We start from the raw sequence: 15,386 nt of genomic DNA, 5'->3' as shown, positions 1-15,386 counted from the left end.
TCCGACTTATCTTTGCAGTGTTTTTTTTTTTTTTTTTTTTTTACAGCCATATGCATTTACTCCATTTACACCTCCAGGGTGTATAGTCCCAAGATCTCTGCTACAGCCCTTTTAATTGGTTAAATCACACCCCTCCACACTTGTATGGAAACCTTTGATTCTGTGCCCAGAAAGAAAAAAAAATCAGCAGATTTATATAAATATCCAGAAATGTTGTGGTTCTTTAATTGTATTTTCGATCAGTAAAGCAGAAGAGAGGTTTCTGTGAAAGATACTCCTTGTCTCTTTCTGTCTTCAGCTGGACAAAAGCCTGTCCAGCTTCCTGCCAAGTGTGACTTTGATGCCAAGCCCTATTCATGCACATTTCTGCCTCTTCATCCTTTTCCTAGCCTTCCTGTAGTTCTTTGTATGCTTTGAAGTCGTAATACTCTTTTGTTTAGGGTTTCTCGTTCTCTTTTTGTCTAGGCTGTTCGGTTATGACAAAGAAAGATCATTCCATAGCTTGTTTGAATCGTTTGTTTTCTAGTACACATGCAAACCTATTCTCTCACTGTCAGATGCCCCAACGGCAGGAGTGACCAAACAGAGAGTGACGGACATTACTCAATCCACCACCTATCGTGTCCGAGCTGAACAGGAGCAAGTCCAGCTGTACTCCCCTGAACAGACCTCTCTCCATGAAAGTGAGGGTCTGTTAAATACATTTAGGCTTTTTATTTCAGTTTGTTTCATTACTGGAAGTAGTCATACTACAGCAAATTGCTAAGCAGTTAACTAACATTTAGTTTCTCTCTCCTTTTTGTCCAGGGTCTTTTGGGAATTCACGCAGCTCAACACAAATGAATTCATACTCTGATAGTGGTTACCAAGAAGCAAGCAGCTACTACAGCAGCCAGAACCTGGTCAAGCCTGAGTTTAGAACTCAGCATTCATTCCCTGGAAGCACAAATAACGCCAATCTTATGAGAAACACCAGAGCAGAAGGACAAACTCTAGTCCAGGTACTGTACACCTATGGATAATGTGCAAACATGTTGTTGATTCAAGATTGTGGGATTAGTAAATAGTTTTACTTTCAGTAAGACAAATGGTACAATACTGGTACCAAATTTTGTGTTTAAGGGTATAATCATTTTGTTTAACTGCACCGTATTACACATCTGTTACTTATACAGAATTGTTTAGTTTTAGTGGAGAATATTTTATAAGAGGTTTTATTTTATTCTTTTTTTTTGTTGCTGCTTTAAACTTTAGGCACCCATAAACATTCCAGGAACAGCTGGCCGGGTGATGAGAAGAGTGAGTTCTGTTCCATCTAGAACACAGTCTCCGGCCTACGGCAGCAGCGTTTCACCTTCACGAGGTTCCTTAAGGACTTCCCTGGGTAGTGGATATGGCTCGCCTGCAGTTACTGAACCCAAGCCGCTCACAAACGTGTACTCAACCACAACACTACCATCTTCACAACGAGCAGGCTCCCCTTTCAATGCCCAGAAGTCGAGTTCCCCCGCAGCTATAAGGCGGCTAAGCTCTCTTACATCCAGACAGTCTGGGAACCCCAGCAGAGACGCTTCCCCGTACCAAGTGCTGGGGAACTCGGGCCGCATGGGCTCTCCTCTTACTCTGCTAGACTCTCAGACAAGAGTGGGGTCCCCGTCACACAAGCAGCAGACTGGCTCTTCATCCCCCCTTCGTTCCGGCATGACTGCTGTCCCTCAGCATTACGGATCGACTTTGCAAAGAACACTCCTTCACGAGACGGATCAGTATGGACAGCAGTCGTATGAAGTCTACGAGAGGATGATCCTGCCGCGCCCGGACAGCCTGACAGGTTGGTAACTGAACTGAATGGACGTCAAAGCATTTTCTAACCCTGCTGTACTCTTTTAAAACTGCCATTTGTTCTTCAAGTGTCTGTTTTTTATTTTCATTTTCTATAAATGATGTAACCCTGTTGAGGGCAGGATATAGCGAACTAAAATGGCACATTTATTCTCATGTACTGAAAAGCAGTCATGCTTTTATTTTATTTTCTCAATCTGATAGTCTTTGAGCCTCCGTTCTTGATTAATGAAAACATTCTTGGCAAATTTATAGGTAGGATGTAGTAAACTCTGTCAAGTGTATTCAGTCAAAAATAACATTAAGCAGTTGTGTGTGAGATTTTTTTCGGAGTATAAGTAAACCAAATAATAAATAGCAGCACAAGAGCCTTACACCAAAATCAAAGCATATAATTACGTTCTCTCTTAGTTGTATGAGTTTTTGTTATCATTTTTAAAAAAAAAATGTTATTCCCAGATCAAGGGAAACAACTGAATTACTATATTGTGGAAGGGTATATGCCAAACTACATGATCATTCAGGAAAAAAATATCAGTGTGTATTGCAATCAGGCGATGCTCCTGACCGCATAGGCAGAGATTGAGTACCAGAAGCACTGTACTTCATATATAGATATCTCCATCTTTCCATCTCTCTATCTGTCTTTTCTCTCTCTAGCTTCTGTCTCCTCCAGCTCTATCCCTATCTCTATCCCTATCTCCTTCTCCTCTCTCTCTCCTTTATCTCTATACCCTCTACCTCTATCGCTATCCCTATCTCCATCTCTATCTCCTCTATCCGTATCTCTATCTCTAACCCTAACCCTGTCTCAATCCTCTGTATCTGTCTCATCTATCTCCTCTTTCTCTCTCTGAAATTGATTAGAATGCCGTTATAAAAATGAATATAGATACAGTAAGTGAAAAAAGAGGCATTCCATGGCAGTGAGAACTGGGTTTCGGGTTGTTTTTTATGGTCATGATGGAGATGAGTTTCTGTTTTGTGATGGTTAAGTAATCATGACTTCAGTTACCTTTTACTTCATCATGAAAGCTACATTTACACAACGTGATCTGTATTTGTGTGCCTTCTGTCAGTAGGTTATTTGCTGGTAGCTATTTGTCTTTATAATACTGCCCTGTTAGACCCTTAGCCCTTTTTCAAAAGCATTCGGATAGATATTGATTTTCCTAATTGGGTAATTAAGTCCTGGAAATCTACCTAAAGCAATTTTTGATTTGTTGTTTGTGCTGGCATGCATTTTGAGTGTGTATTAATATCCAATATGTCGGCATTCCCCACTGGAGAATGCAGAGAATATTTGAAAATGCACAATATAATCAAGCTACAAACTGTAATGTACAAGCCATGCTGTTTATCAGGATCAAAACATGTCTCGGGCAATGGTTTGCATAATAAAAAGAAAATACAAATGTGATCTGAAGATATGTGGTTTTATAAAGCAATGATCTTGCAGAATGCTTTAGTGTTGATATAATTTAAAAACGGTTTGCTGCCTTTGTGGGAAATCAATTTATTAATGGGTCAGGGAATATTCATTTTCTTCCTTCCTCAGAGCCAAAGAACAAATGATTTTCTGCATTTGAGTATCCTAGAGTATGAAATATGAAAAGGGTTGGAACACCCAGCACAAGTTACTGAGAGGATTGTTTCCTGGGGATGTTTCTGTCTGTGTAAATATGTATGAGAGAACAGCTTATCCAATTGTAATGAGACTCAGTTATGCTGGTTATTGAGAGTATCGTCGTGGAGGAACGTGTCTGTACTTATGCATGTCGCTCTTGCATTTCTACGTGTGCATACAGTGGATGTGACGATATTGTATTTACAGCCGTGTCTGGCATTATTTGTACAGGTCTAAGTTATTTAATCTTTGACGTCCAACATAGCTTCCTCCGTTACCAGAAGAAGCATTTCCTGTCCAATGTGTTTATAGGCATTAAAAAATTGTGAGGTTAACGGCTTGCTGTCTCCAAAGCAAAACACGGTTCATGGTTTGTAATCCCAAAAAAGAAAATCTCACTAAAACAGCAGTCTGCCTCATTTAATACGGTCATTCAGATCTCCTTCCACAGGGTTTAGTTTCCTTTTAGGATCTGCCTGGCCTACTTTATTGCTTTTCTCTACAGTTCAGAAATAACTAGTGCTGCATACCACATGTCCATTTTAAATAGGTGGCCGTCGTTCTTCATTTCATTAATTTTGTATTCAGCATCGTTGACAGTTAAAGAATTAATGTGTTTACTGACCATTTGACCCTAAAAAACAAAAATAGTGTTTTTATTTCAAGTTGCCGGATCTAGTTTCATGCCTCATAACTTTAGGTCACAGCTGAGTAATTCCCAACTGCTCATGTCAGTACAGTTTTGTGACACAATTTACATTTCAGACATCTCGCTAATAATGCATGTCTAATGTACACATTACTGAAGAGATTGACTAGCCCTTCACAGTTCCATCTACTGTTGAGCTATCCGCAAAACATTAATCCGGTGTTTTTAACCTGATGAGCCTCTGAGGTGCTTCAGGAAAGATAAGACAAACTTAGTTATTGATTTGTGTCAATAGGTTTTGTGTTTTACTCTTTACATTGAAAGCAATTCCGCTTTTGACGACTCCTACTGGGAGTGCTGTTTACTGCAGGTAATTCAGCGTTTGCTCATTTCAATGCAATTTAGTTCATCTGAAAACCCATTTGTAAAATCTCCCCTCCTGAAACACACATGATGTCAAACAGTGTCAGTGCAGAATGATAAATAGTAAGAGTTAATTTGATTAAGTGTGCCACCCACACCTAATTATTTGAAATTCCATCTAAAAATGCATGACTGGTATTGGTACATCGATCATTCAGTATGAGTATTCGGTTGAATGGCTTTGTAATCACAGTTTTTACGGCATATGTTCTCTGTTAGTAAAATGAAATTTACCCATGTAAATTATATGAATAACAGTGAGCCTGCACTTCCTGTAATTGCATGTTGGGGTGTTTGGTTGCTGGATAGTCTCTGGCGTGCTTTGATCACCACCCCCCAGGCACCAGCTCCCAGACACACATACTTCTCCCATCAGTAAACACCTTTAACCTGTGTAAGTGTGAGACATGCGACTACAAGCCTAGCCACATTGTCCAAGGCGTGGCCATTACACACTTGGAGGCAAACTACAAGAAGAGGTGTTGAGCAACCAGCGTGTAACATGAGACAGAAACCGCAGCATGCATCAGTTTAGAGCCATTCTAAAATTCTTTCTGTGTCAGATTCCAAGCATGTACTTAACTTCACAATGTTGTGTGGTTATTGGCTTATTTCTGTTTAGTTATTGGAGTGTGGTTCAGCAGTAAATTGGATATTTTTTACAATTTTAGTACTTTTTATTGGAAAGGTCCTTCGTTTTGGAGTTAAGAATGTAACATGCGGCCATACATTCTTTTTTAGGCTTGAGAAGCTCATATGCCAGTCAGCACAGTCAACTGGGGCAAGATCTCCGATCAGCCATGTCTCCGGACTTGCATATAACCCCCATCTATGAAGGCAGGACATTTCAAAGCCCCCTGTACCGCAGTCCAAACCACGGAGCAGTGGAGCTTCACCATGGGACCCAAACGGCAGTCTTCCGGGCTGGTTCAGGTAAGGACCTTTTTTTTTAGATTTTAATTATGTGATCTGATGTGCGAGAGCTGGTGGACAGATGCCTTGGTATTCCACCTTCAATCTTCACTAAACATGAAAGGCAAAGGTAGTTATTGAGCTACAAAACCAAATGCATTCCACAGTAATGACTGGAGTAGATAAGAGCAGCAGAAGCTAAAGGACTCAGGGACCGCAGTTTGGAAAATCTTTAACATTTTAAAATTCAGTCCACATTGCACTGTGCTTGCCTCCAGCAAGCACTCAATTCAGTTTATGCTGCAGAGTCCAGGTCCTTTCAGTCTGATGGTTCTAGTTATAAATTGTATTGCCACACAGAGGAGTCCTTTTAGATATATGCTTGTAATGTGTTTACTCTGCAGTATATTGAAAGGTTGCAGTGTTTAGTTCCCTGGTCTCTAGGATGCATAGCCTACTTCATTAGAAAGAAATGCAATTTGATCCTTTAGCATCTTTTGTATTTATAACGTGTGTCAGTATCCCCCACCATGACTGTAATTCAACATTAGAGCTATCAATATGTTGATGACCATTATATTAAAAGTATGTACAGAATCGTATAGATTAAGAATTTGCAATGAATGCAAAAATGTAAGTGTGACATGAAGATGGATGGATTTACAGACAGACTGATATTCTTAATAATTTATGTTAAATAATGTCAATACCAAGGCAATTGGATAAATGGTTCTCTAGATATATTTTGTAGAGAGATATATAGATATTGTTGCAGTATGTTTGGTATTATTTTTAACCTTTGCCCTTACCTGGTTTTCGCTAGGTGTTGGGAATCTGCAGAGGACTTCCAGTCAGCGCAGTGCTGTAACATACCAAAGAAGTAACTATGCCCTGAACCCCACAGCCACCTATGCTGAACCCTATCGATCAACGCTTTATAGACATTCTGAATCAAACTATTCCAGGCATGCAGCACCAGCTGATGATGGCACAACAAGATCCCCTTCCATAGACAGCATTCAGAAAGACCCCAGGTAAACTTGTTTATTAACAAAGCTTTGGGATACTTTAAAATGGCAAACCTGTGTCATTTTCATTCATCCAGGCAGAAGGACCTAGGCTATTTTGTGGTACAATTGTTCTTTTAGAAAGATTTTAGTACTTTTTTGCAGTACCCTTATCTTTAACCTGGCAGAACTTATAATATATATATATGTATATATGTGTATATATATATATATGTATATATGTGTGTATATATATATATATATATATATATATATATATATATATATATATATATATATATCATACATGCCAACAGTCCCTGTCCTGATGCATAGGAAGAAAGTCCTTATATTTACCCATAGAAAAAAAAAAATGTATTCTGCACAGTAGAGTTAGTGAAAACCACACGCTGTGCTCTTCGTGCGGCTGACACATCTGCTGATCACTAACTTATACAAAGGTAAGAACGCTTCATTATGTCTATTTTTACTGTCATGATGATCGTGTTGAGTTTGGGGGGGGGTGGATACATCTAAATTGCTCATAGGTGTGTTCCTATTTTAAGTGCTTTTAACACATTCTGAAATAAGGAAGAGAAAAGAATATACTCATCATGTATTTGTTAGTACGATAGATATATTTGAAGTTCTAAGTGATTTATTTTATTATTATAAGCTGGTGATGATATAAAAGCAATAGAATAGACATACTTGGGGGGGGTGGGGGGGGGAGCGTTTCCTAAGAAAACTTTTCATCGCAGCACTCCTCTGGTAACCTAGAAACAGTACTTTCAGTATTAACAATTGTGAGGCCCTCAGGCTAATTTCAATTAAAGCAGACTTCAGTTTGACTTACTTAAAGCTGTGTTAAAGCAAGGCCACAAGCAACTGTGCTTACTGCAAATAGATATTCATTGCCTGTCATATGACCTATCAAGGTAAATCACACTGCAGTACATCAAGCTATATAACTGTTAATCTGATGCGGAGAGACTTGTGCATGCCTTTTTCTCAGCTCGACTTGATTACTGCAATGTCTTGCTTGCTGGTGCTTCAAAACATGCTCTCAATCGGCTACAGTATGTTCAGAACTCGGCTGCTCGAGTCCTAACTAGATCTAAATCCTTTGAACATATAACACCTGTTTTGGCATCCCTGCATTGGCTACCGATTAAGTTCAGGATTGATTTTAAAATATTAACATACAATGCCTTGAATGGTTTGACACCAAGTTACATCCCCGATATGTTAATTGAATATTCTCCTGTGCGAAACCTGCGATCTGCTGATGCTGGGCTCTTAAGAGTCCCAAAAACCAGGCTCCGGTCTATGGGAGATAGGGCTAAGTTATGGAATGCTCTTCCACAGATACAGTTAAGGATTCAAAGAATGTGGATATTTTTAAAAGACACCTAAAAACATTTTTTTTTTAATTGGCATTTCAGCCTGTGTAAGGAACTGTCTTTTTATGAGTTTGCACAGTACTTGTGTTTTGTGTGTTTTGTTTTAACGTATATAGCTGCTGTGATTTATTTATGATTATGTATTATTGTGTATTTATTACATGTATAGCCTGCTGTGATGATTATGTATTATTATTCTTGGACTGGAAAGCGCTTTGAGATGTGTTGTATGAATTGTGCTATATAAAATTATTATTATTATTATTATTATTATTATTATTATTATTATTATTATATAGAAAGAAAAAATGGCTACATACCAAGTGATGCAGTAGATAAAATGACCCAGGTTGGTTGTTTTTTTGTTTGTTTTGAAAATTATGTATGGGTCAAGTTTGTCTTCATCTTTAGAATAGTGCAAGAATTAAGACATTTCTTGCAGGAAGTTTTAAAGTAAATGCACAATGGTAACCATGCTATCAATTACACTGGTAGGTGTTATCATTCACTGTACAGCATCCTTAGTTTAATTATTCTTTAATATAACACTGCATTGAAAAACACTGCTGTGAAGATGGCGGATAAAGAAATTAAAGGTTTGCCTCTGGATAACACGAGCTGGAGGGGGAGGGGCAGACGGTGCTCAGTTTTCGGAAGGAAAAGTTTGTGTATGTTTGTTTCAAACATATTCTACCATAGCACTTCTCTTACACTGTCTTGTACACTAGGTATTCAGTACGTATTTTATTGAAGCACTACAACGCTATAGGTACCGCCCCAGTGCTTTGGCATACTATACCCTGCTCCATACACGACAGTGGCGCCATATAGAGTTGCTACATATAACGATTTGGTACAATGGTAGTGGATTTTAATACAACAACTTTTGTTTATGTAATATGCATTATACAAATCAAAAGATCGAATTTTGCATGTGAGTGACATTCAATGTGTCATTTTATAGTATTCAGACATTGTCAAACGGTTTCTGTTAACGGGGGAAAAAAACACAGTGCGTGAATGCCACCTGACGAACCTTCGAAAGTTTAAAAGTACCTTCGAATTCCTGGCTAGCGAACGAACCTTCGAACACAGTCCTAGAAAATATGTGGTCTTTAACCACTGGACCACACAGGGCTTATAACCAGGAGGTCCCCGGTTCAAATCCCACCTCCGCCACTTACTCATTGTGTGACCCTGAGCAAGTCACTTAACCTCCTTGTGCTCCGTCTTTTGGGTGAGACGTAGTTGTAAGTGACTCTGCAGCTGATGCATAGTTCACACACCTTAGTCTCTGTAAGTCGCCTTGGATAAAGGCGTCTGCTAAATAAACAAATAAATTGTCTAACTTCTTATTACCTAAAGCAATTGCTCTGCGTTGAGGTTTTCCAGGGTTCTGTATTTTCATACTGCTGTTTTCTCTCTCTTTTGAAATAGGGAGTTTGCATGGCGTGACCCAGAATTGCCAGAGGTGATTCATATGCTGCAGCATCAATTCCCATCTGTACAAGCTAATGCAGCGGCTTACCTGCAGCACCTGAGCTTTGGAGATAATAAAGTGAAGAACGAGGTACCAAGCATGATACTGAACAAGTAGTACAGTAAACTATGGCCGTGGCGCCACCAGTATAAAATGTGTTTTTCACAATAGGATCCTTTCCAGTTTGCCACTTGTTTTGATTGATTCGACCTGGAGTTGAACAGCTCAGCAGGGTGCTGCAATACCCCTGGAGTTCCATGCAGACAGCCTAGGAATTCACAGCAATGTTCAGCTTTCACATTAACTGAATAGAGGCACTACAGCGGTGACCAAAAGTCTTTATATTTGCTTTTATCGAATTACATTTCATTTTAATGGTTAAATCTGGACGCTAACACTGATGTAAAGGGGAATTATTACTGCCATTTCATTTAAATATTTTATGATATTGACCTCCAATTATATAATGCAATATAAAACCTTGGTATATTGCACTGTTCAGTGTTTATTATTTTTAAAGTTTATATTTAAAACTTTGTTTTATATATATATATATATATATATATATATATATATATATATATTTATATATAGTGCCTTGCAGAAGTATTCAGACCCCTGACCAATTCTCTCATATTACTGAATTACAAATGGTACATTGAAATTTCGTTCTGTTTGATATTTTATTTTAAAACACTGAACCTCAAAATCAATTATTGTAAGGTGACATTGGTTTTATGTTGGGAAATATTTTTAAGAAAAATAAATAAAAAACTGAAATATCTTGTTGCATAAGTATTCAACCCCCACACATTAATATTTGGTAGAGCCACCTTTCGCTGCAATAACAACTTTAAGTCTTTTGGGGGAAGTATGTACCAGCTTTGCATACAGTGTCAGAGTGATTTTGGCCCATTCTTCTTGGCAGATTTGCTCCAGGTTGTTCAGGTTGGTTGGACGACGCTTGTGGACCGCAATTTTCAAATAGTGCCACAGATTCTCAATCGGATTGAGATCAGGACTTTGACTGGGCCACTGTAGGACATTCACCTTTTTGTTCTTGAGCCACTCCAATGTTGCTTTGGCCTTGTGCTTGGGATCATTGTCCTTTTGAAAGGTGAATTTCCTCCCAAGCTTCAGTTTTTTAGCGGACTGAAGCAGGTTCTCTTGCAGTATTTCCCTGTATTTTGCTCCATCCATTCTTCCTTCAATTTTAACAAGATGCCCAGTCCCTGCTGATGAGAAGCATCCCCACAGCATGATGCTGCCACCACCATTCTTCACTGTAGGGATGGTGTGTCTTGAGGCATGGGCAGTGTTAGGTTTGCACCACACATAGCGCTTTGAGTTTTGGCCAAAAAGCTCCATCTTGGTCTCATCTGACCACAAAACCTTTTCCCACATCGCAGCTGGGTCACTCTCATGCTTTCTGGCAAACTCCAGACGTGCTTTCAGATGGTACTTTTTGAGTAAGGGCTTCTTTCTTGCCACCCTCCCATACAGGCCAGTGTTATGCAGAGCTCTTGATATGGTTGACTGGTGCACCATTACTCCACTCCCAGCCACTGAACTCTGTAGCTCCTTCAAAGTGATTGTTGGCCTCTCTGTGGCTTCTCTCACAAGTCTCCTTCTTGTTTGAGCGCTGAGTTTTGAGGGACGGCCTTTTCTTGGCAGTGCCTGGGTGGTGTGATGCAGCTTCCACTTCCTGATTATTGATCCACATGTGCTCACTGGGATATCCAAACACTTGGATATTATTTTGTACCCTTTCCCTAATCTATGTATTTGTATTACTTTATCTCTAACTTCTGTAGAATGCTCTTTGGTCTTCATTTTCCTTCAGATTCACAGCCTGACCAATGATCCTTCAACAGTGGGGTTTTTATCCAGAAAATGTGACAGCAACTTTAATGGTTCACAGGTGGAGGCCAATGGTAAGGTAATTGTGTCCTCGTTAGGGCAATTTCTTTCATCGGTGTAAACTGGGAGCTTCCACAGCACAGGGGTTGAATACTTATGCAAGCAAGATATTTCAGTTTTTTATTTTTCTTAAAAATATTTCCCAACATAAAACCAATGTCACCTTACAATAATTGATTTTGAGTTTCAGTGTATTAAAATAAAATATCAAACAGAACGAAATTTCAATGTACCATTTGTAATTCAGTAATATGAGAGAATTGGTCAGTGGTCTGAATACTTTTGCAAGGCACTGTATATATGTATGTGTGTGTGTTGCAAATGCTTCATAAATGTAAATACATGTATATGTATGTTGGTATCATACGTAGGTGGGATTGCGAGTTTTCTGTGTAGAGGAAATTAAGGATGAATTTCTTTAAGGTATGCCGCCATGGAGGGATCAAGCACTTGGTTGACCTTTTAGACCATAAAGTTTTGGAAGTCCAGAAGAACGCTTGCGGTGCGCTGCGGAATCTTGTTTATGGAAAAGCAATGGATGAAAACAAAATAGCAGTGAGGAACGCTGGCGGAGTCCCTGCTTTGTTACGAGTGTTAAGAAAAACGGTAGATGCAGAAGTAAGAGAGCTTGTCACCGGTAAGTGGTCATTTATTGTGACCTTTTATTTATTTTGTAGCTGACCATTGAGCTGATATATCTATTTCCTCAATTCAGTTCAATGTTTATTTTTTGTGATTTCATTATCACAAACAAATGATAAAATAAATCAACAGCACAAATGGAACTGGTGAATAGCTGTATGCGGTCTCAAACCTTTCTGATATTGGTAATAAGCGTACCCAGCTTGACAGCGATCATTTTAGGCAGTCCTTTTTGTTTCGTGCTGTGGTTACTTCCAGCAAATTAATTTTTGTCAGCTGAATGTTGAAAGTGAAACTGCATACAGGAGACAGGAAATTCAGGAGTGTTGAGTGCAACACAGGCTTCTCTGTGACATTTTGTCTCGCTTATTGAGCATTTAGCATTCATTTCTTGTGGCTTTTGATGGCAGCGGCAGCTTAGTTACAATTGAATCATGTCTTTAAATCAATTAAGAACATTGTGTATGCTGAGAATGTAAGAAATATTAAGTACAACTGACACTGTAGTGACATAATGAGCTTAGCAATAAATGTTCTCTCTTTTAAGACCTTGAGTAGTACAGGATTCAGATACATGAACTGTCAGGTGTGACCATGTTCGCTTAACTGAAGGACAATCCTCTGTCTAGGTTCTTCAAAGCTTACTGCAGGCCATTGAGTTTTAGTCTTTATACAAAATGAAAGCAGGAGGTGAAATGATTCCTTGTGTGTCGATGAATCAAGATACTTCCTTATGTGATCTATATTGTGGGTAAATCTGAGACGTGATAATGTGTGTATCCACTGCTATTTCAATCCGATTTTTCAATGATAGGTACATGTGATATATTTGGACTGAATAGAAGTTCAACCATTTTGTTTTAATTTGTGTTTTCTTTAGTTTCTTAAGCATCCCTGCAGGTTGGTTCCTTCGTGTTTTATTCCAAAGGGGCAATCAGTCCTGAATTGCACAAAGACTTCATACAGACGGATCTTTTCATGCCATGTTTTTATTTTTTTCCTGTTTTTTTCATGCTCTCATTTTCTCTTTCTGTATGTCGAGAGTGTCTGTCGCTTGCTTGGTCTCCAGTACGTTGTGCTTTTGGTCTTGTATTACAATACCAACAATACATGCCTGTGGTACGATGCAATATATCATGTAAAGAGAGGATCACGATTCAGCGATACACAATTAATCATTATGCCCCTAGCTATGTTGTCTTGATGAAGTATGGTATTGCATCTTTAATTACTCAGTATAGTTTTCCTATCTGTTTTTCCTAGGTGGTATTGAGCTATTTCTGTTCGTCACTACACTGTTTCTAGTAAGAGCTAGAATTGCACAAACCAAATGTTGGTTTTAGTAAATTAAGTACTGTACATACAGATCTAAATGAAAAAAGCAGTCCCAGGTGGGTTAGTCTTGCATGCCTGCTCTTAAACCAAGGCAATGAGATGTAATCATTTAAATGGGCCTCCCTTTGGCAAAACAGGGACTTGCAATGAGCAGATTATTTACTTCCAGCTAGTTTTTACTGGCCCGGATACAATTTTATCTGGCCCAATATATTTATATATTTTTTCATGATGGTTTTTATTTTCAGTATGTTTCTAACTGTGTATTGTAACCAAAGAGAGCCCACGTCTCAAAAGAAAGTGGCTAAACAAAGCCTTTCAATATACTGTATGTTACTTCAGCCATTTAACATGCACACATTTGTGTGCTTGTCAGAAAATGAAAATACTATTAAGATTTGAAACTCATTTTTTCACAAGCAAACATGCAACCGAGCTGTAACCATATGGTCACAGCAACGCTAAAACTGAATTATAATAATCCTAATTAGGGATGAGTCAGTGTAGTTGAATACACGAAAATAAAAAAAAATATTAATAGTATATTACATATTAGAGTACACAAAAAAGTCTTATACATTAGCAACTAGTAGAAGCAAACACGTTTTATTTATTTTTTAATGCTGATGCTTAACAAGTGTTATGTCAGTCTTAAACCCATTATTTGCATATTAAACGTTTAGACAAGAACAGTAGTGACATAATGACCTTAGCAGTGCATGTTCTTGCAAAACAAAAAAAGGAAATGTATCTGGGCAGTCTCACTACTGACTCACCTGCCACTGCGATGTTGAAAAGGCAAATTTCACAACATTCCACCTCACCCTAGCATCTATAAAAGTCAGTAGTTGGGTACCACACCCCAGGCTGGAGAACGTGTGCACAAGCAGACATGCAGTGTGCCGCTTGGAATAAAACATGACTCCAGTTCGAATGGTCTGTTAAAGGAACTTGCCTGCAACACTACTTTCCACTTCTCCTGTGAGAGTTCTGTTCTGTTCAAAGTAACACATTATGTATGATATTTTACGTTTTAAAAACCTTGTTGGAACAAAAGACCATCCATTGTATTGTTTCTAAAAAAGCCATGGCAACAGCTGACACGCTAGCTGCTGATCTGTTAATTTTCATGTTTTGTTTCCCTCGTCCCTGAAAGCCACTGCAAAGCCCATTAGAGAGCTAAAGCAATGCCTCCTACAGTGTGGTAATGTTCTAGAGGCACTTTATCTCTTCTGAGCCTGCATTGCTGACAGAGGAAGGGTTCTGTTTTGCTCTCACATGATGTTTAACACCAGCAGATGTCTGGGCTGTACAAATGCTTTACTGTACAGTACCTCTCAATGTCTGGGACATGCATAAGCATGTTGCATAACCAGTATATACACATGCTGGTTCAAATTCTTCCTGGGAAAATCAATTTGATAAAATTCTCATATTGTTTTGAGTATTTTATTTTCAAACCTTATACATTATTTTTTATTTTTTGAACCCTGTTGATTTTAAAGCTTATCAAAGGGTATTCTTGAATGCCTTAATATCTAATTAACGGCTTCAAGATGGAAGTGACGGGACAGAAGCCTGCAATTGTTGCATGATTTGAAGATTTTCCTTGGGAGTTGCTGTTACACCTGTAATCAGATTATCAATAATAATGGACAGATTATTAGAGCTAATTTTAAATATGTTCTCTTTTCGTCGCCTCTGAAACATACAGACATGCTTTATGAAACAGGATTTATTTCAACACAATGATGGAAGAGCTTTTTAAACTGGAATTAACTGGAATTTGTGATCCACAGTGGTCTTGGTCTGAGTATTGAGGATCTCGTGTGTATTCTTCATTGCAGAAGACGTTCACTGAATAACAAAGCCGTCAAGGCTTACATTATGTCTAAAAGGGATTCCTTTAACCAGATCAGTGATTTTCCTTTCATCCTTTCACCACCTCATTCTCTGTGCATACTTCCAGATCCACATTTGAACAGTGTCTGTTCTCATCGCCCATGCTTGTAGATGGGTGTAGGGCCTGCCTTAATGAGTTGTCAAAGAGGGACTGGAGTGAAGATGTTACAAGTGGATTGGTCTAAAGGCGGAGTATATATACAGTATATATCTGCAAACCCATCTTCTAACTCTTAACCAATAA

At 38.6% G+C, this 15,386-nt stretch overlaps 1 protein-coding gene across 4 annotated transcripts in view; it reads left to right on the top strand.

Moving 5' to 3' along the window:
- LOC117427018 (plakophilin-4-like) overlaps positions 1 to 15,386 on the top strand; it is a 55,491-nt gene that overhangs the window by 33,350 nt on the left and 6,755 nt on the right. For 3 of the 4 annotated variants that reach the window (XM_059033789.1, XM_059033790.1, XM_059033791.1), the window contains 7 exons: positions 558 to 689; positions 808 to 1,001; positions 1,255 to 1,831; positions 5,283 to 5,474; positions 6,277 to 6,487; positions 9,301 to 9,433; positions 11,687 to 11,900. In XM_059033789.1, the coding sequence (XP_058889772.1) occupies positions 558 to 689; positions 808 to 1,001; positions 1,255 to 1,831; positions 5,283 to 5,474; positions 6,277 to 6,487; positions 9,301 to 9,433; positions 11,687 to 11,900 (1,653 nt within the window). The remainder of the gene's footprint in view (positions 1 to 557; positions 690 to 807; positions 1,002 to 1,254; positions 1,832 to 5,282; positions 5,475 to 6,276; positions 6,488 to 9,300; positions 9,434 to 11,686; positions 11,901 to 15,386) is intronic. The other variant, XM_034045359.3, reaches the window with a different exon arrangement.

This window comes from Acipenser ruthenus, chromosome 11 (assembly GCF_902713425.1).
Source record: "Acipenser ruthenus chromosome 11, fAciRut3.2 maternal haplotype, whole genome shotgun sequence".
Taxonomy (NCBI): Eukaryota; Metazoa; Chordata; class Actinopteri; order Acipenseriformes; family Acipenseridae; genus Acipenser; species Acipenser ruthenus.
This window is presented reverse-complemented; position numbering and strand designations above follow the sequence as displayed.